This window comes from Hyposmocoma kahamanoa, unplaced genomic scaffold (genome assembly GCF_003589595.1).
Source record: "Hyposmocoma kahamanoa isolate Upper Pololo Valley unplaced genomic scaffold, ASM358959v1 202, whole genome shotgun sequence".
Taxonomy (NCBI): Eukaryota; Metazoa; Arthropoda; class Insecta; order Lepidoptera; family Cosmopterigidae; genus Hyposmocoma; species Hyposmocoma kahamanoa.
Genome location: NW_020653726.1, coordinates 6803775 through 6828247, shown reverse-complemented (window position 1 = coordinate 6828247; position 24473 = coordinate 6803775). Strand labels below are relative to the sequence as shown.

General features: G+C 36.4%; 1 protein-coding gene across 5 annotated transcripts in view; it reads right to left on the bottom strand.

The window, feature by feature from the left end:
- The window catches only part of LOC113226794 (synaptotagmin 1), a 34956-nt gene that overhangs the window by 9235 nt on the left and 1248 nt on the right, over nucleotides 1-24473 (bottom strand). For 2 of the 5 annotated variants that reach the window (XM_026459544.1, XM_026459547.1), the window contains exons 2-7: nucleotides 13965-14090; nucleotides 7221-7346; nucleotides 3646-3788; nucleotides 2283-2375; nucleotides 1269-1463; nucleotides 849-1025 (exon numbers count right to left, since the gene is read on the bottom strand). In XM_026459544.1, the coding sequence (XP_026315329.1) occupies nucleotides 849-1025; nucleotides 1269-1463; nucleotides 2283-2375; nucleotides 3646-3788; nucleotides 7221-7346; nucleotides 13965-14088 (858 nt within the window). In that variant the 5' untranslated portion in view covers nucleotides 14089-14090. Of the gene's footprint in view, nucleotides 1-848; nucleotides 1026-1268; nucleotides 1464-2282; nucleotides 2382-3645; nucleotides 3789-7220; nucleotides 7347-13964; nucleotides 14091-15668; nucleotides 15805-24473 lie in introns of those variants that run through there. The other 3 variants (XM_026459542.1, XM_026459546.1, XM_026459543.1) reach the window with 2 other exon arrangements.

The window sequence follows — 24473 nt, the reverse complement described above, 5'->3', positions numbered from 1 at the left end:
GCCTAGCCTAAGCTAAGGAAAAAGATAAAATAGTTATCTTATTTAATAGATCGGCATGTCTTTTGCTCTTGATGTCTTAAAACTATTTGTGCATCCATGGATGATGTAGCCCTATTTGATAGTTTTGTGTTAATATAAATTGTTGATGTGACCTGGGTGTGACTGTTGACGAAAGTAATTGTCGTTCTTTATTAATTTTATAACAACTTTGCAATATTTTACACAATCCAAATGCGGAAAATAGTACTAAATACAATTTCATGATGACGTGACATGAATGTCTTCGTGAAAGATAATCGAGTATATATTCTATGGTAAAAAAAGCATTTTTTCTGATTTTTCAGTTGTCCTAAAGCTTAAACTGATGTACGAGTAGGTAGGTAATAATAGAAAAAATGTTTGTATAAAATTATGCTGTTACCACACGTGAAGAGGTGTGTTTTGCTGAAAAGTAAAGCCTTTGTATTATGTTACAAAATATATTAAGTTCGGGAGTCAACGCGTATGGTTGAAGTAGCCAATTGTGTTCGTCAGATATACAGAAATAATACAGGAATCTTAAATAATATAATATTAGCTGTATACAAATGACTCTATCGTATGTGTATAATTAAATTTAACTTAAATTATTACCAAAGTCCCTGTAGTTAGCCATTCAGTGCACAATATTTACCGCCATAGTCGGCAAATAAATATTTCAAAGTTCTCATTCGTATTTAAGGTTATTCAAATTTTTTTCGTCGTTTACCTCTGTAAACATTTGTTGCTTGAATCTGTTTGATATAAACAGTTTGTTTAAATAGTCTCTGATGTGGACAGGTAAGGTCTAATGCGTGTGTGTTTCGTACCTGACCGCCCTCGCCTTCGACGCTCTGGAGTTCACGCCATTCCTCAATGGTCTGCGCCAAATCAACCTGGCACAGCGGTACCTTCACTTCGCCAATCTGGTCGTGTTTTGAAAACCGATCGAAGTCGAATATCGCGAATACGAGAGTCTTGTTCATAGCGTCAGCATATGGTACGCTCTAGACAAAAACGGTAATTAGAATTGTCTACTAATAGGAAGAAGGCATTAATTACACATGAATAAAATTATGAAAACGACGTCATTCGATTGTGAAATTTTCAAAAAGTTTCCACCACCATTTATAGGTATTTCAGGTTTCAAAACTAATACATTTAGTAATAGATTTTTGTTGTCGGCGGTCCAGATCTTTGGTTCGCTGAGCAAATGTACCTACTATTTTGTAGTATCTAAAAATAGTTACCTTGAAGACGAAAGTTTCGTTAAAGACCGGACTGAGTGTTTTTCGATGGACCTTGGTTTCGAACTTCTTCTTCTTATCAGGAAGTAAGTAGACCTTCACGTAAGGATCCGAGGTGCCTCCCATATCCAGAGCGGGAAGGTCCTCAGCTTGAATTACGGTTACGGACAAACTGTTGCTGTTGAAGTCGTATTCCAGCTGCCAAATGGAAACAAATGTTATTTTATCTGATTACGTTTGTCTTGAAATTACTACCATGCAAGATTATTCCTCTACAAAAAGTACAATTCATATATGGTTGATCGTTTACAATTGATAACAACAACAACGCCTCGATAGTCTCGACAGAGACAGTCATCATAACTTAAAAAGATAACATTTATGACGTCGGAAAAGACACTATACTAATAAAGATGATATCTGAAATTTTATATTTTATGAAGCTGAAATTTATTGCTGGAAGTTATTAAACTTTATGCAACATGGATAAAGGGCTAATATAAATCGAAATGCTAAGTAAATAGCGGAGTTAACTGGGTGTTAAGCTTATCAAGAAAACAAACGGCGTGTAACGATCTGAGAATGAAGTCGTAAATGGTTTAATGGGACATCACCCGACGCGTGACACATTCGCTTTTATTAATTATCTACATGAATATATTGTGAAGAGTGATTGTTATTGGTTTCTGTGTTAATATTGGTTTGTCTTAAGTACTTAAATAAAACGCTAAAGGAGAGTGACAACCATTGTTGTGTCAAGATATTTTACAATTAATATTATCGCCAACGTTTCGGAATATTGTTTAAATATGTTAAAAATATATTTCTAAAAAATATGTTAATTCATCATCGAGACCTCACAAATAACGTTCGAACACAGAAATCAATAAATTATAAAAAACGAATTTAATTTAATTTAATATCAAAAGAGAAAACTATAATATAATCGTACCGAAGCAACGCGTACGCTGTACCGCCTTCATTCTCCATTTGTCTTTCAACAATGAAACTACCCACCTTATATTGGAGTTTGCCTAGTTTCTGCTCTTCCTTTTTAGAGTCTCCATCATCAGGTTCTTCGGCATTTTCCGTGAGCTCCTCCATGTCCGGCTGAACCTACATGCACGTCCCGCGGCAAATTTCACATGAATATCTTATTTCTTATCAATAGATATTTTAATAATCCTCTGTATTTATAGGATCCTTATTTATGATGAAGTAAGAATAAGGAATGACGCAGACATTTTGATTAACTTGGTGCATAGATATTTTTCTATATCTATGCTTACGTGTATACCTATATGTGAAAAGTTAGTATATGGTATGATTTTGTGCTCTCAACTGCATAGTTCATTACGAGATAAGAAAGCTTCAAATATATATTTTTAAATATATAGGTAACATTCATAGTTCATAGGTAAGAATCCTATTAAATAAAACTATCATAATATATCATCCTCGCTGCTGTTCAAAGACCAAGTATAAAATTAAAATCACACAATATAAAAAGACTACCAAGTTAATTACACATCACCGTTTAGGTGCCGAATTCTAAACGAACATGTTTCTCTGCATTGGTTTCTACAGCTGTTAATACCGTCACCGTCACTGCAGGGTCCATAATAGCTTGTCTAATCTGCTCATGATAAATGTAACTTCTTAGACATACATTTTATTGAATGTCTACTCAGAATTTACTATGATATGAATTTTATCATACGAGAACTTTTTTATCTTGGGGGGTGTATACTCGTACCTACACTTCCACATTATCCCAAAATATTGTCAACAGAAAATGTTATTAAAATCTCGACTGAGGCAAAAATAGTATTCTCGCCATCACAGATTTAATCGGTTGTATTATTTTGTAATCTGTGTAATTTCCATTCCGTTATTATCGATTATCTTTAAACAAATATAATTTGAGACATAGTGAAATTACAAAATTGATATTCTGACCAAACTTCTTTGTTATAAACGCCATTCATTTTCGATATTTTTTGTGTCATGTTCTCTTTTGCTCGAGAAGATTTGCTGACTTCAGTCTTACGATTTTATAGGCAATATCAGTGTCGTTTGGTTGTTAGTATTATTCATTGATGTCGTCTGTGTAATACAGTTTTAATAACACTAATTATAAACACGTTATAATAGAGAAAATAGCATAATTGTAACATGGATTGACGTTAATTTCGTGAAATCAATTCATTTGGTAAAAAGATATTATTAATCTATACAAACGCGGGACACGTTATTTTAATTCAATACCAACCATTCAAAATAACAATTTAACATAAATGTTGTTTAGCTTTGTGATTGGTAATTTTTCCGTACAGCAGCCCGGCAGTTAGTGTTCATGTACAAATAATGTATACTGTACCTTTTCCTTGTAAGCTGAGCCTAAAAGCTGGACGGACTTGAGATCGACACCCTTCATCCCCTTCTTGCCATCCTTGGAACGCCGTTTGCGGAAACACCGTCTGATGCAGCAGAAACATATTCCGAGCACCACCACAGCAACTCCTAGTCAAATTACCATAATTATCATCAAACTTAAGCGTTAAATAAAATATAAGCACTATATACAAAGTAGAAAAGTAAAAGGAAATGTATTGAAACACAAGAAAACATTTCCCGGCAAGAAGTTTTTGCATGGAACTTCTTGTTGGGAAAGGAGGAAACCGAGTCCAAGCTGCACGAATTAAATAGAGAAGATTTTCAATGGGGTAGTCGAAGGTCACCCTAGAGATATTAAATGACGGAATGGTGCAAATTTAACACTTTATCACTTTATCTAATCTGCAGTGTAATTTACATGAATGCTATACCGTGTTATTTGTAAAATATTAACAGTTTCGCAGAATTATTTACTATCACCATAAACAACAACTTTTGTTCCATGACTTTCAATAATTCATCAAATTTTGCTTGCGTATAAAAACAAAAATATTTAAATAGATCACTCTAAACGATGACAGTTCTGTGTGGTAACAGACGAAAGCGTTAGCGTAAGTACCAGTCCGATGCAAAACACAGGAGCGGGGATTGCGGTTGTCGGGAGGACTCTTGCACCTTTGAACTTACTTCTTATTCCTGAATACAGATCTACAAAGTGTCACAGTAAAACAAAAATTTTAAAGTTTATTTTTGGTAAATTTATTAGGTTTTGTTTAGGCTACGTTTTGTAAAAAGTCATTGAACAAAAGTTGTTAGTATTTTATAAATTACCCTGTACAGAAAACACAGAGTTGACTTTCAACTTTGTAATTTAATATCCGTATACGTACCCGTATCCGTTCAAATCGCGATGGAAGTATTTAGACAAAATTCTGCCCCGCCGTTGTTTTTTCTACTTTGGGCATGATAAAATAGTCAGGAAACTTATATAAAACGAAACACATCACAATAAATCGTTTATTCTTTAGTTGTAGCTAAGCGAAAACATGCAAAATCTGTTGTACATTAATTTTTCAGTCGGTATTACTGTATAGGTAACAAAAGTACTTAACTAAAACGACAACTTACTAATAAAAAATACTTTCTAGTCAATTTCATCGGGATCACATTTTCGTAAAATCCTGATGCTTACCTATAGTTTGAAAATGCATGAAACTGTGCCTGGTTTTCACTCACCTACCACATACGTGAACAAGGGGACTGATAAACAGGGGACTTAGATTTCAACGGTGAATCTTTTAGACCTTTTCAATCCACCACTTTATCTACTATCTAATAGGTTTTGGCACAAAAACGGTAAATGACTACTATACTAAAAATACCAACCATATGGGGTTGGTTAATGACGAAAACACCTGGAGGAAGAAATTTCACGTGATATGTCTCTCGGGCCATTGAAAATTTCATCATGACTCGAATGTACCATACGTTACGTACGGGTCTCGCACGTGATTGCGAATGCCGATTACGCGAATGATGACGATGGTGCAAAGACAGTTGCGCGAAAGCTATAATGCGGGACGGCTTATTTTCATAATGGTCAGTTTAGCGAAAGTTTAAAAGCGCGATGGTTCAGTTGCGTGAATGACCATAGCACGAAGACAGATTTGCGAAAGCTGGAATGCGTGAATGGTTAATCTTACGACGGTTCATTTGCTTCACGCAAGTTTTAGTTAAGATTTCAAGGATCTGGAATTCTTTACCTTTCATTTACCTACATAGGGAGGGAAGTTGATAATTTGTAACATATTTATTTCAATTAATCAATCAAAACAACCTTTAATTTCGATCAATCAAACAAAACAAAGACAAATCAAATGAATTAAACGAACAAACAATAATTATAACTTTTAAATATATACTATTAAATATATATTCTTGTTCACAGTTCGATAAACTGAGTAAGGGCGCTTTGACTTCAATTACTTTTTGATCTTTGTAGTTAACTTAGAGGCAACCTCCTCTAAGAAAACGACCTTTGGCAGTGAAATCGAGTTATCACGCAAGTTAATGGTAAAGTTAAACAGAAAGTAAACATGAGGCAATTATTGTTCGTGTCGGGTCGAAGGGACTTTTCTTTGTGTTCGTTTTTTGTATATTAATACAAATAAATTGTAAATTATAACAAACTTGTGGAGTTATTTCACAAAAAATATATGACTGTCAAAATGGTTAAATATCGTGAAATTCAATAAAAAAATCAATAAAACATGAGACAATCAATGCGACCAATTGATTATTTGCGAATACGAGCTCCAGATAACGTGGCTACATTTTTCACGATAGAATTTAGAGAGGCTTACCTCTCCGTCACTAGCAGGGTTGATTTGTTTGTAACTCAAGCCTCCAGCAAGTGATTAAATATTAAACATAAGTTTTTTTTTTAATATTTATGTGTTAACGTATAATTGACATATATCAATAATTTTCGAACTGTTTCTGGAGAATTCTCCTGAATTATTTTTATGTTTTCTAAATAAGACTTAATCAAATTTCGAGCTTTATTTTCAATAATCCTGACAAGTAATATATTTAATTCTAAAAGAAGTTTATTACGGTACGTTGACTGTCAATCAATTCATTAATCACAAACTATATCAGACACCAACTCCTACGCTTCTTAGTTTGATATAAGTATTTGTAAATCCTGACGCAAACGGTTCATTGTACCGACGTATGATAGGGAAAGTGATGCCTAAATTTAATTTTACTTCATTCACCTTTTGTACGCATGCGCCGTTCTTACCTAAAGCTCATTACCTATCGTTTTACTATTTTAATGATTTAATAAAACCGGCGTACATAATACTTTTGTATAAAATATAATCGTGAAGTAATTTGTGACTTGTTTGAATAACTGTTTGCGATTTCAATTTACTCATAAAAAAACGTTTGAATAAACACATTAATTGAATTGCGAAATTGTATCACAGTACCTAAATTAAATACGTTTGATGAAAAAGTGGAAGCTTCCATCCGAGAAGTTTAGATTGGTTTCAGAGCAACGTTTATATTTCGATACACTGTTAATTACGATTGACCGCGCTGAAATCCATACATCACAAGACGCGGGTCAGACGAGTGACATTGAAACAATAGTTTGTAAACCCTATTACTTGTGAGGTGCATTGTATACCAAAGTGGAGCAGAGAATAGTTGAGTATCATAGACAAGTAGCATTTCGCTAAGTTACCGTCTCTAAGCGGTTTAACGAAACTAGACAATTATTACTGGTTGAATAAATAGAATACGAGTAGAATAAAATAGAAATAATTTATTCCGCATGACGGTTGCTGGAACACTGTTCTTTCATTCATCCTTTCCGGTAGATAACGGACCTAATCGCATCATGCATCAACTGCGCGGCCCAAAGCTTCAAAAATTATTCGAAGCAATCACGTATAAGTACAAACACTGAAAGTATAGTGCGAATTCATTTCATAAATATAGTATATTAATATTGAAGGAATGAATGAGATAAAAGGATTTTTCACTCACCAACAAGAATGGCGACCAGCTGCCAAGTTTCCATGTTCATCTTGCGAGCGATCTCGGCCGTCTTCTCGCTTAAGGTCTCCTGCGTGGTTGTCGTAGTTGACAGCCCTGGCTCCGATGGACTCATTGCTGATGGGAAGTAATAGTTTTATATTATTAGTTTACTGTTATTTAAAAAGTAAAGATAATCTAGAACGTGAAACGGATCAATAACATAGATTTCTAAACTTCTAAGTAAACAGAAATTGTACAATAATGGTGTAAAATTTAATTAACTTAATAAATAAGTTTTGGCTATAAAGTTCGTATTTATGCTGGCTGCATAAAATAGGATTTTATGCTCTAGTGCTTAAAATAAAAAAAAAAACCATCACATTAATGTTGTGTCTAATTGTTGTAATTTTATATTCAATTTTAATAAAATAATTGTTTATTTGTAATATTGCTGTTTAACTTCCTCGCAATCGAAGTGAAAAGCAGAGTGTATAACTTGTTCATAAAACCCATTTTATCCTCGACTTAAATATATAAATGACGCGTTTTATGCACTGGTAGTACAATCTACTATTGTTCACAGTAGATTTGAACTTCATAAACGGTAAATTTTGAATATCACCAGAGACCTTATCATAGAAGCGATTAACTTAGTGAGTTTGTGGAGACGATTGTTAAGGCACACCGTTTATTCAAACCCTCACCGGAGTATTAATGTACATAAAATCAAAGGCTTTGAACACTTCACAGAATACAAACTGTAACATCGTGCTAGTCTTCCTATGCATTAAAATATCGTCTACTCAAAATTTGTAATGATAGTCGGAAGCATTGAAATGTGTCGGAAATTAGTGGGATCGTTTTGCAAGAAACAACATTTTGCTTTAAAAATCCAAGAAATTAACGTCGACGTATTGTCTTTGTTAACTTCTATATAACCAAAAATTGTTTGTTTGTGAATTATTGGTTAAACACACAAGCTAAATAAAGAGTAATACGACGAGCTATACATATAATTACTTTGGCGGAAAGACAATAAATGTCGGCAGCACAAATGAGTTGCCTCAATTTTTGTATTGTATATTCGAGTGTTGTGACGTGGTTGTAATGGTAAGACGATAAGAAAAGTCTCACACTATAGGTACTTTGACACAGTATACAGTACACTACATATCCGTTACACATTATACAATGGTGGATATGCTTATATTTATTACCTATCAAGATAGTCTTACATTATAGAATTACCCTTTTTACCATTTGCCTTTGGGACATTTATCAATGGAATTTGTCCCATTGAAGAGTAAAAATGACAATTTTAATGCTAAATGATAACATTAAGAATAGGTGTACTTGTAAAGACCATTCAATACATTTCATGAAAAAATGTATTTGTTCACAAAATACTTAAATAAATTTTGTTTATTGATCGGTAAGCCATATAATTACAGTTAACAGCTTTTACGTGAATAATGTCATTTAATAATAGATAGCATCAGTAAAATGCTACCATGTAATCATTATTAAATGTATTTACTATCTTTTAAATGTAAAATAGTTTTTATAACTAGGCGGGAAAATAGTATAGTATTATAAATTTTTTATACCTTCATGTGTAGACAAGACGTGCACAAGTTCCAATTAAATGGAATGTTGTCGAAGTTCATTCACCCCTGCCTAACCCATGGGTGACAGAGGCTCAATATACTCGTATATAATTTCTGTCTACTTAGTTTCATAATTAATTGATATTTGTGTTGCGAGATATTTTTGTACGTGCAATTAACAATTTTTAAGCACTTTAATTTCACTAACTGAAAGGAGTATAACTACATACCACTATATAACTACCTGCTGCATAATGTATTTATAGTAGAAAGTCGTAACAAATTATGTAAGAGGGTTTTTTCAACATATATTAGTCGCCTCGAGCGTTAAAATACAATATATAGTACGAGGATCGTCCACGATGTAGGATTCAAGCACTTTCGACAAACGAGCAATGGCCGAAAGTCGAAGCTCTCCCGCGAGACTCTGAAATTAATGAGGGTAAAACGTGAAAATGTTAAGGCGATGAGGTGCCCAAAATCGCTTAAATATGGTGTTTTTGTGTAAGTTTTTAGGCGATAACATAGCAAGTGGAACTTTGAAAATAGTACACAGGTATTAGTATTACAGGAATACGTATCTTGAAGTGTAGCTTGAAATTCCTAGAATATTGCTTATTGTCATAAGGTAATACAAAAACTGGATTACAGTGAGACTTTGGTGGTTATTTTTTAACATATTTTTCTCGGGCAAACGAAACTTGCCTACTACCAAATTTGGTGTGGTTATTTAAATGGTACTTATCTTGATCCTGACGCTTTATTTGTTTTAAATAAAAGACAAATAACAAATTTAGGAGTAAAAAGTAACTTTCGCCTACTAAAGTACGAGTTAAATATTTGCTTGCAAATTATGGACAGGCACGTAACAGTGTGAAAAAATATCATACACAAAAAAATACGTAAATAAGTAAATATAATGCACCAATTTGTTGAAATCAAAACAAAATATTTTAAAAAAAGTCAAATATTTTACTAGGTGATTTTTTGATATATATTTCGATATTTTATTAGATGAGCATAAAAAAAATATATTTTTGGTTGGATTAGAACCTAAAACACAAAGTATTCAAAACAAAAACGAAATTATTGTTTGCGTCCTTGATTATTTAGTAAAATTGCAACGTTGAAAACTTCAGCTGCGTAGCTAGCGTTCGTGGGATACGTTGCCAGACCTCTGTTTTGACATGGTTTCGACAAATTAATTTATATTGTATTGTAATCGGCGGTCTACCGTCGAGCACGATACTTACGAGATATGTAGTTGGACATAGTTATGCAAATTATAACCAACCCACAAAATGTCACTTTTGAGATAATTAGATTTTTGTAAAAACAGTGCGAAGAAATAAATAGGTAAGTTATTTGAGATTAGATATGCGCCGAGTACTCGTTTGCTACTCGGTACCCGGTGTACTCGGCCGAATAACTCGGTTCATGAGAAGAGTACTCGGTTAAAATAAAGCATCACAGCTATAGACATAATCAAGTAAAATCAACAATATATTTAAAATATTGAAAAGAGATTTATTACTAGAAATTGTAAAAGTTTCTAGCAATTTAGTAATTTAAAAAGAAAGTTTACATTATTAATATTTAAAATTTTATAAAGGCAAGTTATGATGTAGGTAGTAATATTTACAAGGCTTTTTGCGTGTTCAGGTACTAATCTGTTCTTTTCTTCCTCCTACATATTACCCGCTTCGGCAAATAACCGCTCGCTATACACAGTGCTTGCACATAAAAATACTCGTGCTAATTGTGCCAGTTTTGGATATTTTGTTTTATGCTCTGCCCACCATTGGAAAGGACTCTGCTCTCGCGACAATAAACTTTCATTGACATATCAGCCTAATTCTAGAGCAACGTGGGCTTTTAGGATCATCGCGTTCTGGTGGTAATGAACCGAGTGACTCGGCCGAGCACTCGACTCGCATATGTTAAACCGAGTAATATTCGGTACTTGGTTACTCGGTAAAACTTGTACTCGGCGCATCTCTATTTGAGACAAACGATGTACTGTAGCAGTGAGAACGATATACGGAAACGATTATATTATATAGCAATAAATAGAAAACATCATGTATCTTTTTACTTAGTTAACGAGAACCATGTTCTAGTTTTCGTAATGAAAACGCCAAAGATCTACAGTACTTCAGTACATGTGACATGGATCCGTTTAGCATATTTTAAAAGAGACTTTATATAAAGTTATAAGAAGCAGGAAGGTTCTTTTTAGCTATTAAAAAGTTACTTATTTAGGGTTGGTACCCTGAAGGACTTTTATTTTCTCCGTTGTGGCTTGGTATGTTACCAGGATCTTTTGTGAGCGGGTAAAGGACACGTCTGGTGTTCTACCTAAATACATAAGTCAATTTCACTCGAGGTGTGGGTTGTTTCTTGTTTGCATAACATGTCCAGTTCTTATATGCTTTGATATTTTTTGATTTGACAGCATGTGTGTATTTTAAGTACAACGCCATCTGTTAGCGGCAATCAATATTATGTTAAATCAAGCGAAATGTCCAACTACCACACTCTTGCCGCATCGGGGCGTATGGCGCCTTATTGCAGAAATTATAGTAGGCGCGTAATCGCTCAAGGCCATCGACGCTTGTCAGCATCTTAATGCTACCGCACCGGAGCGTCAGTACTTGACAAAGAGGTGAAGAAATGTATAAGGGATGACATCCGCATACACAATGCAAATACTATTCACGAAGTCATAGAAAAAACAAAGGCTCCAAAGTCTTCGCAAAACCTTCCACCTCTAGTTGTCACCTGACAAAACTGACAACAGGTCAGGGAAACACGGTCGCCTCTAAACCAGAAGTACTGGCGGAAGTCCAAAAATTCTACACAGACTTATACGCCCAGAAAAGACCCAGCCTTAGACACCTAACGATCCAAGAGCCAAATTTACTTTCCAGTGCCACCATTCCGATGAGCTTCCCTATATCGACGTCGGTGAGATTAAGATACGGTGAGAATAAGGCACTCGGACAGTCCCATATCTTTCTACATAAGTTTTGTTTATAGTAACCCCATCGAAATCTTGGTTATACGGCAAGGGCACTACAACCTGTGCAAGCAAGCCCGCACAGGGTCCTGACCCCTGATCAGCTCGTTTGCACAGACTTCATCAGGTTCTCAAAAGGCTAGTGCTTTGGGTGACCTGTCCCGGGTGCACGTACAGCACCCTCCCTATTTTATAATTATCAGAGCTGTAGGCACGCTCACTTCCCGTTGCACACTGCACTACAAACGGTTGCCACCGCTAAGTTGTCGACTATAAAATCTACTACCAAATTTCCTCTTTGGTGGCGGAGCTGTAAAGCACGCTCACTTTCCGACGCCAAAATGGTGTCTCTCCCGTTCCCAATAACCTAAGCAGCTGGAGGGATCGGAAGATGTCTAGCTCATCCTTTACTAGCTCTCCGGGCTAGTGCCGAAGATGCCGGTCGCAGTGTCCTGCGACAATGTCAGGACGTAGATTCCGTTTTACAGGAAAGGTCACGTGACCCACCTTAGTCCCTCGTCTAGACTTCTACTAAAAAGCGCTAGCTGCGCGCGGGATGAACGCCCCCGCCACGTGTTACTGGGGCGAACGAACATGTTCATCCCTCAAGTAACCACAAACCCCGGCGAGTCCTGGTACACCAGTGACGCCCGTGTAGGTGTATCACTGGCGGAGGGCCTGGCCGGACGCCCGACGTACCCTGGTCTTACCGAGAAGCCCATAGTCTCCCTGGAACTCCCTATCTCTCTGGCTAGTAGATAGGGACATAACACATGGACAGTCCCATATCATTCTACATAAGTTTTATTTATAGTGCCCCTACCTATCAACCTCTTGGTTATGCGGGAAGGGCACTATGATCTGTGCGCGCACAGGAACCTTACGAGTTCAAGTTCTGACCCCAGATCAGTCACCGTAGAGGGTTGTTACAGACCTCTGTCACTTGACTTCATCCGGTTCTTCGAGAGGCTAGTGCCTCGGGAGAGCCACCCCGGGTGCACGTACAGTACCCTCCCTATTTTCCAGATAAGTACCGGAGCTGTCGGCACGCTCACTTCCCGTTGTGCATTGTACAACTAGCGGTTGCCACCGCTAAGCCATCGACTCTGAGTCCACTACTAAATCTTCAGTTCCCAATAACCTAAGCGGCTGGAGGGACCGGAGGATACCTAACTTATCCTCTACTAGCTCTCTGGGCTAGTGCCGGTGATGCTTGTCGCAGTGTCCTGCGACAATGTCCGGACATTGTATATATAGCTTAACTTAAAGGGCAACTCACGTGCCCCGTGCGTCTCCTCGTTTCAGGCCCTCAACTAGACCGCTATTAAGACGCGCTAGCTGCTCACGAGATAGACGCCCCGGTCACATGCAACTGAGGCAGACAAACATGTCCGTCTCTGCAGCTAACCACAAACCCTAGTGAGTCCGTACCCAATCCTCCAGAGACGCTGGCAAAGGCGTATCACTGGCGGAGGGCTTAGCCCGGACGCCCGCGTACCCTGGTCATGCCGTCAAGCCCGTAGTCTCTCCGGAAAACCCCATATCTCATGTCGGTAGATAGGTATAGCACTCGGACAGCTTAAAAATAACAAAACTCCGGAAGACGACGGAGTAACGACAGAGCGCGTTAAGGGTGTGGAACCTTATTAAAGAGGCTAGCCAACTTTTCACGCTGGCACTAAACCGAAGATATGAAGGGGGAGTGTGATATTGAGATATTGAGAGCTGTTTACGCTGCAGCCACGATGACCGTTGTAGGATAGAGTACAAGACCAATCCAACTGCGTTATGGTGTAAAACAGGGAGACGTCATCTTTCCGAAACTGTACAATAACGCATTGGAAGACGTCTTTAAGATGCTCGTGTGAGAGAGGCGGGGCATCTTTTATACAAAAAACCAAAATATATAAGAGTTATAGAACTACCTTTTCGAAATCCAAATTGAGAGTGGTATATTATTTTGTGCTTCTCTAAAAATGCATTCAGTCTAGAATGCTGTATGAATTTAAGAATGATCTATTAACACTCAAAAGTAAAATATTTTACAGTTGCCGTAACTTCATAAGATACTGATAGCTTATGTCCTCTCTGCCTCATAATGGTAATAAAATATATGCGTTTACTTACGTAAGGATGGCTCGGTGGCAGACGCGACGGTAGAGCTGGTCGGGCCACCCGTGGAGACCAAAGGGGGCTCTTCCACCGCCTCGCGGGGCCATCGCACTAGTCTGCGCAGCAGCGACGGCGACATATCTGTACCAGAGACATATAGACACAAATTAATATAAATATAAATGCCTAAATAAGCCATCTCGAACATTTTGCTTGTCCCTTTGGGCATGCACGAGTATACGTCAATACTGTTAAACACAATAAATATAAATGAATAATAAATAAATAAACGCTATGTGGTTAAATACTGAGCGTATTAAATACATAGCCCAATCGGTTGATTTATCGACTGACTGAATGACTTTTTGAACTAGGCAATCATAATTTCTAAAAATTCGTTCAAAGTGTAGTTATGAACTCTGGCATTTTTATTTCGATTTAAATTTGATTTACAATGTTGAAGACGCAATTCAAAATATTCATCGAGCTGTAAAAGCCTTTTAAAACATTAACGTAGACGTAACGTATTTATTTCCAGAGATCGTGTCTAATTGTGATTTCGAACCAAAATGTTACCCCTTCTAAGCCCTATATTACATAATTGTTACAACCTGTTGGGAAATGTACGTTACAACCTAACGTAAACTTTTTCCTAGTATCTAATTACGTGGTTAAATGCTACGATGTCAAATAATACCTATTATTCCGATATATTATGATGTCGGTATTATGTGTCACACCAATTTTGCGCATGATAGTCAATTCGTTAATAATATAAAATAGTGGTAGCTGGAAATTAAATGTGGTGAGACAAAAGTGATAAGCCTAATGGAAAAAATATGTTCTACTAAAAGTGGTTCTGAAAGTGGTATTATATAATATTATACAAAGATAAGTAGATTAACAGTCCGCAGAAATAGTTTATAATAACAAGGGTAAGATAGATCAAAGTTCACAAGAGCGTTAAAGGGACTAAGTAAATTAATAGAATTGCGTAGGCAGTTCTATTAGACTTTTGCTCGTCGCTTGTCACGTTACAAGCTGATGCTTTTATTTTTTATAGAGATCGGTCGCGCTCTGAATGGCTAATGGCTCTGAAGTCTCAATGGAACTATTTCCAACCCTGGGGTTGGAATTGGAACCTTATTTCGGGAAGATGTAATCGAACACTGAAATAAATAACTGTTTTGGGACTCCAGCCGTTATTTATGATCACTGACTCATGTGACGCTTATTACAAATCAAAGTTCCTTGTAAGTAAATCACATTATTTAAATATTTCATAGAATGAAATAAATAAAACTGATGATCTTCCATGGAAGACCTCAATAAAATGTCCTATATATATATATGAATTATATATAGCTAGGGTACTAACACTACAACAAATTCTTTATTTTTTTTATTACATGAATATTTATGAATAGAAGACCTTTCTGAATAAGTCAGGTCCTTTCCAATCCACCCGACCGTAGCACAGGCAACCATGTTGAGTTATAGGTATATACTATGAGGCAAAGCACAGGAATAGATACTACAAAACTCAAAATCCTTTCATTAATTGGTCAAAAGGAATTCGATTAGAGATTGAGAAATAATTGTAAGGGTAGAGTGGGCTATAAAACGCTTAAGTAAACGCAAAAGGTAATAATCAGCTAACCGTAATGGCTGGCAAAACTGGATGTGGTTTTGATATTAATGATGTGCAGTAACACTGACCTGATTTTTGATCCCTTCTACAAAGTCAAACACAGAATGTTAAATCCTTTAGTTAGCAGTCACTTATCACTGGTTTGGTTCATTTCGGTTGAATATACTGTTGGAGTGAAGCCTCCTTGTGCTGGGTCAGGATGGCGGAGTTGCGCGCGCATGCGATCGATTGCCGCTGCGCGCTGCGATGCCTCTACGTTCCCCAATTTCCTGGCTCACGATCTCTCTAAGTTTACGTCATACGTTGCGTACATTGACTAGGGCGCTTCAACCGTCCACCCAATAGATACGGGATACCTCGCAACAGATAGTCACTAAACCGCGAATCTGAACAGATTTTTAATATGTTTTTTTTTATTTAGGGTTCGCGTTCTGGTAATCAAAATGGACTTATTGGCTCTTGTTCACTCCAGATGGTCTTTAAACATTGAACTGAAATTGGAAAGTTTATAAAGATTTGTGTTTTTGTTTACGAGCGAAATAAAATATTCGTCTTTCTACATTCTACAGCATTTTTAGTGTCACCGAATAAATTCGCATGAATTATGTGGAAGGAAAATCCCACTACAGGCAAGCAGTCGCCTCGAATGAATAAAAATAGACTTACAGATTTTATTCGACAACCGTTTGGTTTTATCCTCAGACACCTACACATTCCTCGGAGAAATAGTGGATACCTATATAGCTAACTACGTGTATATTAAACTGTTTCTAACGCCTGGGTTGCGCCCAGCGATAACTATCAGCCTTGCCAGACGCCCTTTGTTCAGAGAATATTCCAGTGTTCACGTTTGAACTTTGATTCATTAAGTAAACGTTGTTTGAATTCTTAACTACGTAAAATATACTTCAAAATTTATAAAAGTCTTCTTAGTAAAAATATCAGTAACCTTTAGGGCGCGTTCAAATTGAAATCCTCATTAAAATCTTGTAAAAGAGAAACTTGTAACTTGAGATAAAGTTGTTCTTATCTTCAATTCTTGAGAAAATGGAACTTACACACACAACATCTTCCATTTCTCTGTATATTGTCGGTGGCTATTTATAAAAAAAAACTATTATGTCAGAATCCACCGCAATCCAAATTCCATGAAACAATAATTTACAGTTACGTATACATTAAAAATATAGGGAAAATGTTTGGAATAGTTCCAAGCAAACGATGTTTTTGAGGGTAGACGACTGGCGACCTTGGAAGTTGCAGATACTCTTCTGATATTGACGCGTATTGGGTATAAGAGTACAATAAGACCGCAATGTCATGTTCAACAATTAAGTGTGAAACACACAGGGAGTGGGTGCGGGTCGGGCGCGGATCGGATATATTACGAGTACAAGATCTCACAATTTTTGAAAATGTTGAGCATACTCTCGATGTAGTGAAAATAAGATACTTATAGCATTGTCTGTATCTCGATCGTCTCTCTGATAGACTCCCTTTTCTTGAAAGCTTTGCCAGATAGGTTACAAGTATTTTGGGGAAAAAAATAAATAATAGTGAAAATAAAATAAAATATACCCGCCGCGGTCCCGACCCAACCCACACCCGCTCTCTGTGTGCATGCAGGTAATACGTTTAATGGTTTCTGAGAAGCTTACGGATGCACATAACAATTTCGAAACGAGCAAAGCAAAAACATAGGTGTCCATAATTGTTACGCAAATATTAATCCGTTATATATTTTAATATGTAGTATATTTAAATAATAGTAAGTAATATATTTCTATATACATACATACATTAGTATAAAGCTACAACTCCTTACTCACTGATAGAAATAGAACGCATATTTCCTGATATGATGGGAAAAAAAGATATTTATGAGATGAAAATGGCCTGCAAAAGCTATAATATTTGGAGGGGATATTTGTGCATTTTTGTGAGGTATTCTCTGGTGAATTTCTGCCGGAAGTAGAAAATGTTCGAAATTCAAATAAACAAGATGGCCGCCATACAAATTTCAGTCTTCTATCACGGAAACCATTAACGATAGGGACGAGGTGCTGGAAGGACTGTATCATAGAGGGTAACAGTGGTCTAATTCCCGTGTCTAAAAAAAATCAAGATGGCGAGTTCGAAATGGCGGCCGAAAACAACCTGTTTCGGAAATCTTTAAGAGTCCTTAATCATAATTTGGGGTTAAAAGTTTCTTTTCGCCATTTTTTAATATGGCTGCCATATAAGCAACTTTTTCGTTAAAAATGGCTCCCGATAAAGACGTGCTTTGATTCTGTAGAAAATTTGCAAATGGAGGCCTCTAGGAGGGCTGGATAAAAATCTGTGATCAAAATTGGTTCTTCTCTATTATCCAATATGGCCGCCATACAAGCGTTGGCAAATTGGCACCTTGGAGTCTCTAGGAGTGCTTGACAATAATTTGTGATCAACATTACATTTTGGCAATTTTTTAATAAGGCAGTCATAAAAACGATTTTTGACGTCAGATAAAAATTTGCTCTAATCCGACTGAAAATTGCCATGTGGAAGCCTTTATAGGTATTTGATAATAAATTGCAGTCAAAATATATTTTTGCAATTATTGGCTTTTAAAGAGTTATTTTCATTTTTCAAAGTCAAGTCAAAAATGGTGAGGCCGCAGGCCGAGATCCAGCGTCCGAAGTCTAAAGCGTCCGCACGCCACTATACGTAGACAGTATATGGAGGCTAAATTACGAGTATATTGTTGATAATGTAGAGCATACTTCTCGATATAGTGAAAATAAGATACTTATAGCATTGTCTGTATCTCGAACGTGTCTCTGTTAGACTTTCTTTTCATGGAAGCTATGTCAGATAGGTTGTAAGTATTTTGAGGAAAAAATAAATTATGATGTTATTATTATTATTCCATACATTCACACCAATTTTCTGGTCTCAAACTAGGAAATTTCCTGAACTATGAGTACCAGAATGATGCAACTCTAAAGGTAATAGTCAGAATACCAGAATCAACATAAAAAGTTTGTTTCTTAAATTGATCCAAGTCGGGTCCTTATAAAGCGCCCATAGCACTAACCGGTGGCGCTGTGCCATCGAAGAGCATAAGCACTTCCTGAAATGTGAACCCGATCACGCGCCGCAGGCCGAGCCCGAGCCCACCGCACCGTAGGCGTGGTATAGGGCTCGTACATTATAACAGCAAAGAGAAGGCGAAATACCAAACAAAGATGACGACGTCGATTACTTTACATACAATTATATAAAGTAATCGAAGTAGTATTGTAACAATTTGTTTTAATTTTCTAATTTTAGTTTATTTTAGTAATATTACGAAAAGGCAGATCTCATAGCGGACAAACCTATAGCAACTGTATAATCTTTCATTAACCTAAAAATGATACCAAGTATATCATTCATATCAGGTCGTTGAACACGTGGGGACATTTGATTAAATGTTCTTTGTTAACAGTTTCAGGGTTCAATTTGATATCAGAGTGTTTAATACTGATAAAGCCTTTAGAGCTGTTTGGAAGTCGTGAACAAATTAGTGAGTAAATTATTCCACGTATAGAAATGTCTTCACTGTTCACTGGGCCATCAAACGAGTATTTACTTTGTCCTAATGAAGTACGTATGTAAGTAATTAAGGATTTATTATTTCGATATTACAGATAACGATGAAGTCTAGCACTAGCAGTAGAGCACTTTGTGAAAGAATTCATCCTGCGAAGTAGCCACCTTACTTATTAATGCCGCCAAGCAGTAATGTGACCATTACTGCGTTTCGGTTTTGAAAGGTAAGGGTGCTGGTGAAATTACAGGCACATGGGATTTGTCAATAAGTTGACAAATCTCATGTGCCTGTAATTTCTAAAATATTATTATATAAAATTTTATTATATATTAAAATTTGGAGACATTATCCTGAGATATAAGTATGTCAGGATAATGTCTCCAGTGGCAATGCCCCTCAGATATTTGTGATTTAACGCCCCGAGTAGCACTGCAACTGTTATGGACAGGCGTGTCGCTTACCGTCAGGCCAAAAAAACATTATAATAAATGGTTACTACTTAACCTTAATTTATACGGTTTATATAGTCTTTGTGGACCATCTCATGTAAGTTATGCCAGTCGTATCTTAAACTGAAAAATATGCCTAGTTTTTAAAATAGCAAAATTTTAATCGACGTTAATTAATAATAAGAAATATTTATCTTTCATTAACTCAGGATCTGCTGCATGTAAATAATGTATATTTGTTTATAGATAATGGTATTTGCGCAATACGATAAGAACAAACAAATAATGTAGCGATTTTACGTGTGAATTTATATGCATAAATATTCTTTAAGATGAAAAACAGGTGCTCACTTTATTCATAAACATGTACAAATTTTTGTTTAAACTCTTTTTACTTACTAATTAACCGACTTTAAAAAAGGAGGACGATGTCAATTCGACTGTTTTTTTAGGTGTACGTTACGCCATTACTCTGACATTCGTGAACCGACTCGTCGACCGATTCTTCTTCTAAGAGTGGTCAATTAAGGGGTGAAATTTATTGGATGAAGTAAATATTAGAATTAGATAAACTTTTGAGATAGTTTTTTTTTTATAAAAAAGTTGTAACTATGTTATTATTTTTTATATTTTTTAATAAAAAAGTATATTATTTTAGCACTGGACCTTTTAACATATTGATCAACTATACAATCTACATATAAGTATATTTAGACTCATTTGTGGAATAACAAAGTAGTTTGTTCTTATTGTATAATATATACGTAGGGCGCACTATAAGTTTCCGGAATAAATAAGAAAAAAATATTATACATGGTCAGAAATGGATTTATTGATTCTCAAAATATTCTCCGTTAGCGTTAATGCACTTTTTCATACAAATGAACCAATTTTGAAACCATTTATGCCACTCCTCCGTGACAATCTCTGAAATATTTTTTTATACTCTTCGACAGCCTCTTCAGGTGACGAAAATCGTTGACCGCGTAACTGGTTATTAATTTTTGGAAATAAATAAAAGTCACAAGGTGCCAGGTCGGGATTATACGCGGATGGCTCATAAGGTCAACGTTGTTCACCTTCAAAAATTCATTTCTCTGTCTGTGAGAACTGGCATTATCGTGGTGCAAGATGATACGGCTTTACGGTTATTTTTACAGAGTTCGTCAATAACTTCCAGTAAACAAATGGTCGTGTACCAATCACTATTCACGGTACAACGATTCTCCAAAGCAATAGTAGCCACGTGTCCAGTTTTATTAAAAAAAGAAGCAATCATCCGCTTAGAGGCACTTTGCACGCGCGCCACTTTGGTTGGTTTCGGCTCATTTCGAAAGACCCATACGCTCGATTGCTGCTTTGTTTTGGGATCGTAACTATAAATCCATGTTTCTTCACCTGTTACTGTCCCACACCAAATTTGACGCCCCTTCGTTGTATCTGGTAAGCATGGCATTGCACCAAGTGACGCTATTCGTTTTTAGAGCCTCAGTCAAATTGTGTGGGATCCACCGAAAGCACAGCTTTTTCACACCCAAATGTTTGTGCAGTATTGCTTGTATTTGACTCATGCCTATGCCTAAAGATGCCCGAATGTCATGGTATGTCACATGCCTCTCTGTTATGATCATACGGCGCACAGCATCGATGTGTTTGTTGTTCACAGCAGTGGACGGGCGACCATCACGAAATTCGTCACTGAGATTCACACGATCGCGTTTCAATTCTGCAAACAGCTATGAATAGTCGTCTTGCATGGTGCTTCTTCGCCAAAAGCAGTTTGAAGCCGAGGGAAGCTCCGCTGAGCTGTTAACTTACACTTAAACTCGTAGAAAATCATACTACGAAAATTTTCACGAGTTAAATCCATGGTGATGTATATAGACAACCAATTTCTAAAATGACGCCATAATGTATGAACAAGTGACGGTCAGATGAAACAAACTGCCAAAGAGTTGCATTTTCAAATGTTGTAATTACTTTTAAAAATATTTTTTATGTAAGGGGCCAGTTCCGGAAACTTATAGTGCGCCCTATGTATAAGTGGAATTAGTCGACAAAAAAATTTTCTAGTGATGGGTACACCCTGTAAAAGTCAGTGAGTAAACAAATAAAAGAGCAGACTGTTTATTTGTAATTTTGTTCTTTACCTTCGTCTTATGTAAAGAATATACATGTATATGTTTAATAACGCACACACTCATAGCCCGCACTAGAGAAAATCTGTTTCACGGGTGCCATGGACACACAAATACACAACCACAAATTATGCCCAAACTGAATGTATGTATGTATGTAATGAAGAAAAATAACATAGATGATGAAATACGCCATGTTTTTAGTAGCAGGAGAGCTCTTTGTAAAAGAGATCGTCCAGGTAAATACTGTCACCTTACCTATATCTGTCGCGAAGTGGTAATGTGAGCAATACTATGTTGAGGTTTTGAAGGGTAAAGGTGCTGATAAAATTACAGGCACACGGGACTTGTTAACCTATATTTCAGGGCGACGGGCGCTGAGGAAGTGCCCCTAAGATCTTTGCGATTTAAAGCTCTGAGTGGCACTGCAACTGCTATGGACAGATGTGTCGCTTACCACCAGGCGCACGACTTGTTCGTCCCGTCACTTATGTATGAGGGATTAATCTGCTGAACATTTTACAGAACACTGTAACATTACATGTATATATTAAGCCTATTAAGTAAATACACAATGCTTACACTTGAGTAAGTCACGTGCACACACACGCGTTTAAATCCACTTGATTAAATTAAAGTGTGTATGTACTGCAACTGTGTAGTAAATAAAAACAGAATGATATGAATTCTTAATTCTGTTCTAATCGTCGCTCATTCTCGATATCATTACCATTAACCTATTTCCAATTGCTGGGCATCGGGTCTCTTTTAAGGAGAGGATTTATGTCATAGTCCAATGCGGGCAAGGGTCTTGGGAATTGTCAATGTTCATAAATACACTACAATAACTATTTAACATTTTCAACTTTTAATAAAGCACAATGTTAATTTTAAATAAATTTCTGTCATCACTAAAAAAATTATCCCCTGAAAAATTCCTAGTCCTGATATACATAGAAAAAAAAAAACTATGTCAATACGCGTGGCGTCCTACTAGGGACTATATGAGGTCCACTTCTATTGCTGTTATACATATTAATATTTTTCTGTGTAAATACACATGTTGTCCTATTGAGAACGACTATATTACGTCAACTCCTACTCCTGTTATACTTACGTACAAAAAAATTATAATACCTATGCAAATACGCATGGCGTCCTACTGGGGACTATATTAGGTCCACTTCTATTCTTGTTATACATATAAAAATAATGTTCTGTGTAAATATGTATGGTGGCCTACTGGGGATTATCAAAAGATTGTCATTAAAACAGACGTGGTTTCAAAAAATTGGTAAAATACATTACCAAAAAATTATTCACCTAAATAAGTACCTTCTAAGGAGTATTTTAGGTGTACCCGTACGCGACCTTTGTATAGAAATATACTCAGGTTTATTATTGGCTGAATGTTGGCTTCCCACATACACAGGAATATTTTGGTTCATAAGGCGACAAGATATTGTATGGAACAAAATCTTACTATCTATTAAGGCGAGGTATTTCAACGTGAGCCTAAATTTTTTTTAGGCAGAGAACATTTGATACAGGTCCCATGTCAAGTTCCCGATGGCGATTGACGGGGAAGCGGGCGGCGCGGCGTGTCATTAAACCGCTGGGCAAATTGCAATTGCTTCAGTTGAAAACTAAAACCTAGCAGGTTCTCTGTAGTACTTAAAAAAATATCTCCATATAAAAATCACCAATTAATAAATTAGATATTTTAATATTAAATAATTAGTTGTAGACTTTTATTTTAGCCTGTTTTCAGGATTTTTATATGATCGCATAAAGTATATACTATCGTGTAGCACATTAGCATATTCTTCAGGCAATATCCGTAGGTGTATCGTATATTTTTGTAAAATCGTTATTTAATAGTATATACCTAAACCATTTGATATAGCAAAACAGTTACTTCCGCTCTGCGGTGACTCACCTTAAAAAAGAACAGACAAGCTACTTGAAGGAAGGTGGTCATTTTTTATTTTATAAGTGGTATGTGGCTGTATATTTTTGGGGCAAGTAGATATATTGGAAATGACTCTTTTCTGGCCTAAATCGCTTATGTTTGTTTTTTTTCAAACAAAGTAATGTTTTCTATACAGGATGCAGCGAGAGGCCATTGAAATTAAAAAAAACATTCTAATTCTAAAGATGGTTTGCCCGCACTACCCGTTTGGGATCCAGTATTTCTACTAATGAAAAATCCTAAGCAGACTGCAGTGCTATCACTACAGTACAGCTTAGAGTTCCATGTGAAAGAGTTTGCCCAGGGAAGTACTGCCACCTTACCTATTTCTGCCTCCAAGCAGTAATGTGGGTATTACTGAGTTCCGGTTATGGAGGGTAAGGGTGCTGGTGAAATTACCGGCACATATGATTTGTATATTTCTCAGGGTGACGGGCGCAGTAGCAGTGCCAGCCAAATCGTCGCGATTTAAAGCTGAGAGTGGCACTGCAACTGCTATGGACAGGCGTGTCGCTTATCACTAGGCGCACGACCTGTTCGTCCCGTCACTTGGTATCATTTATCATCATCTGATATATTCAGATTTACTAACATATATTTTATTTTTGATGGACTACCCAGGAGTGTGGTAGCTGTTGTGGTCGTAGTTCCCAGCATACATTAGTATGGATTTATTACCAGTATCATTTCTGTTATAGTTTCCTAAGACCCAGCGAACTACAATGGGAAAAGCGATAATC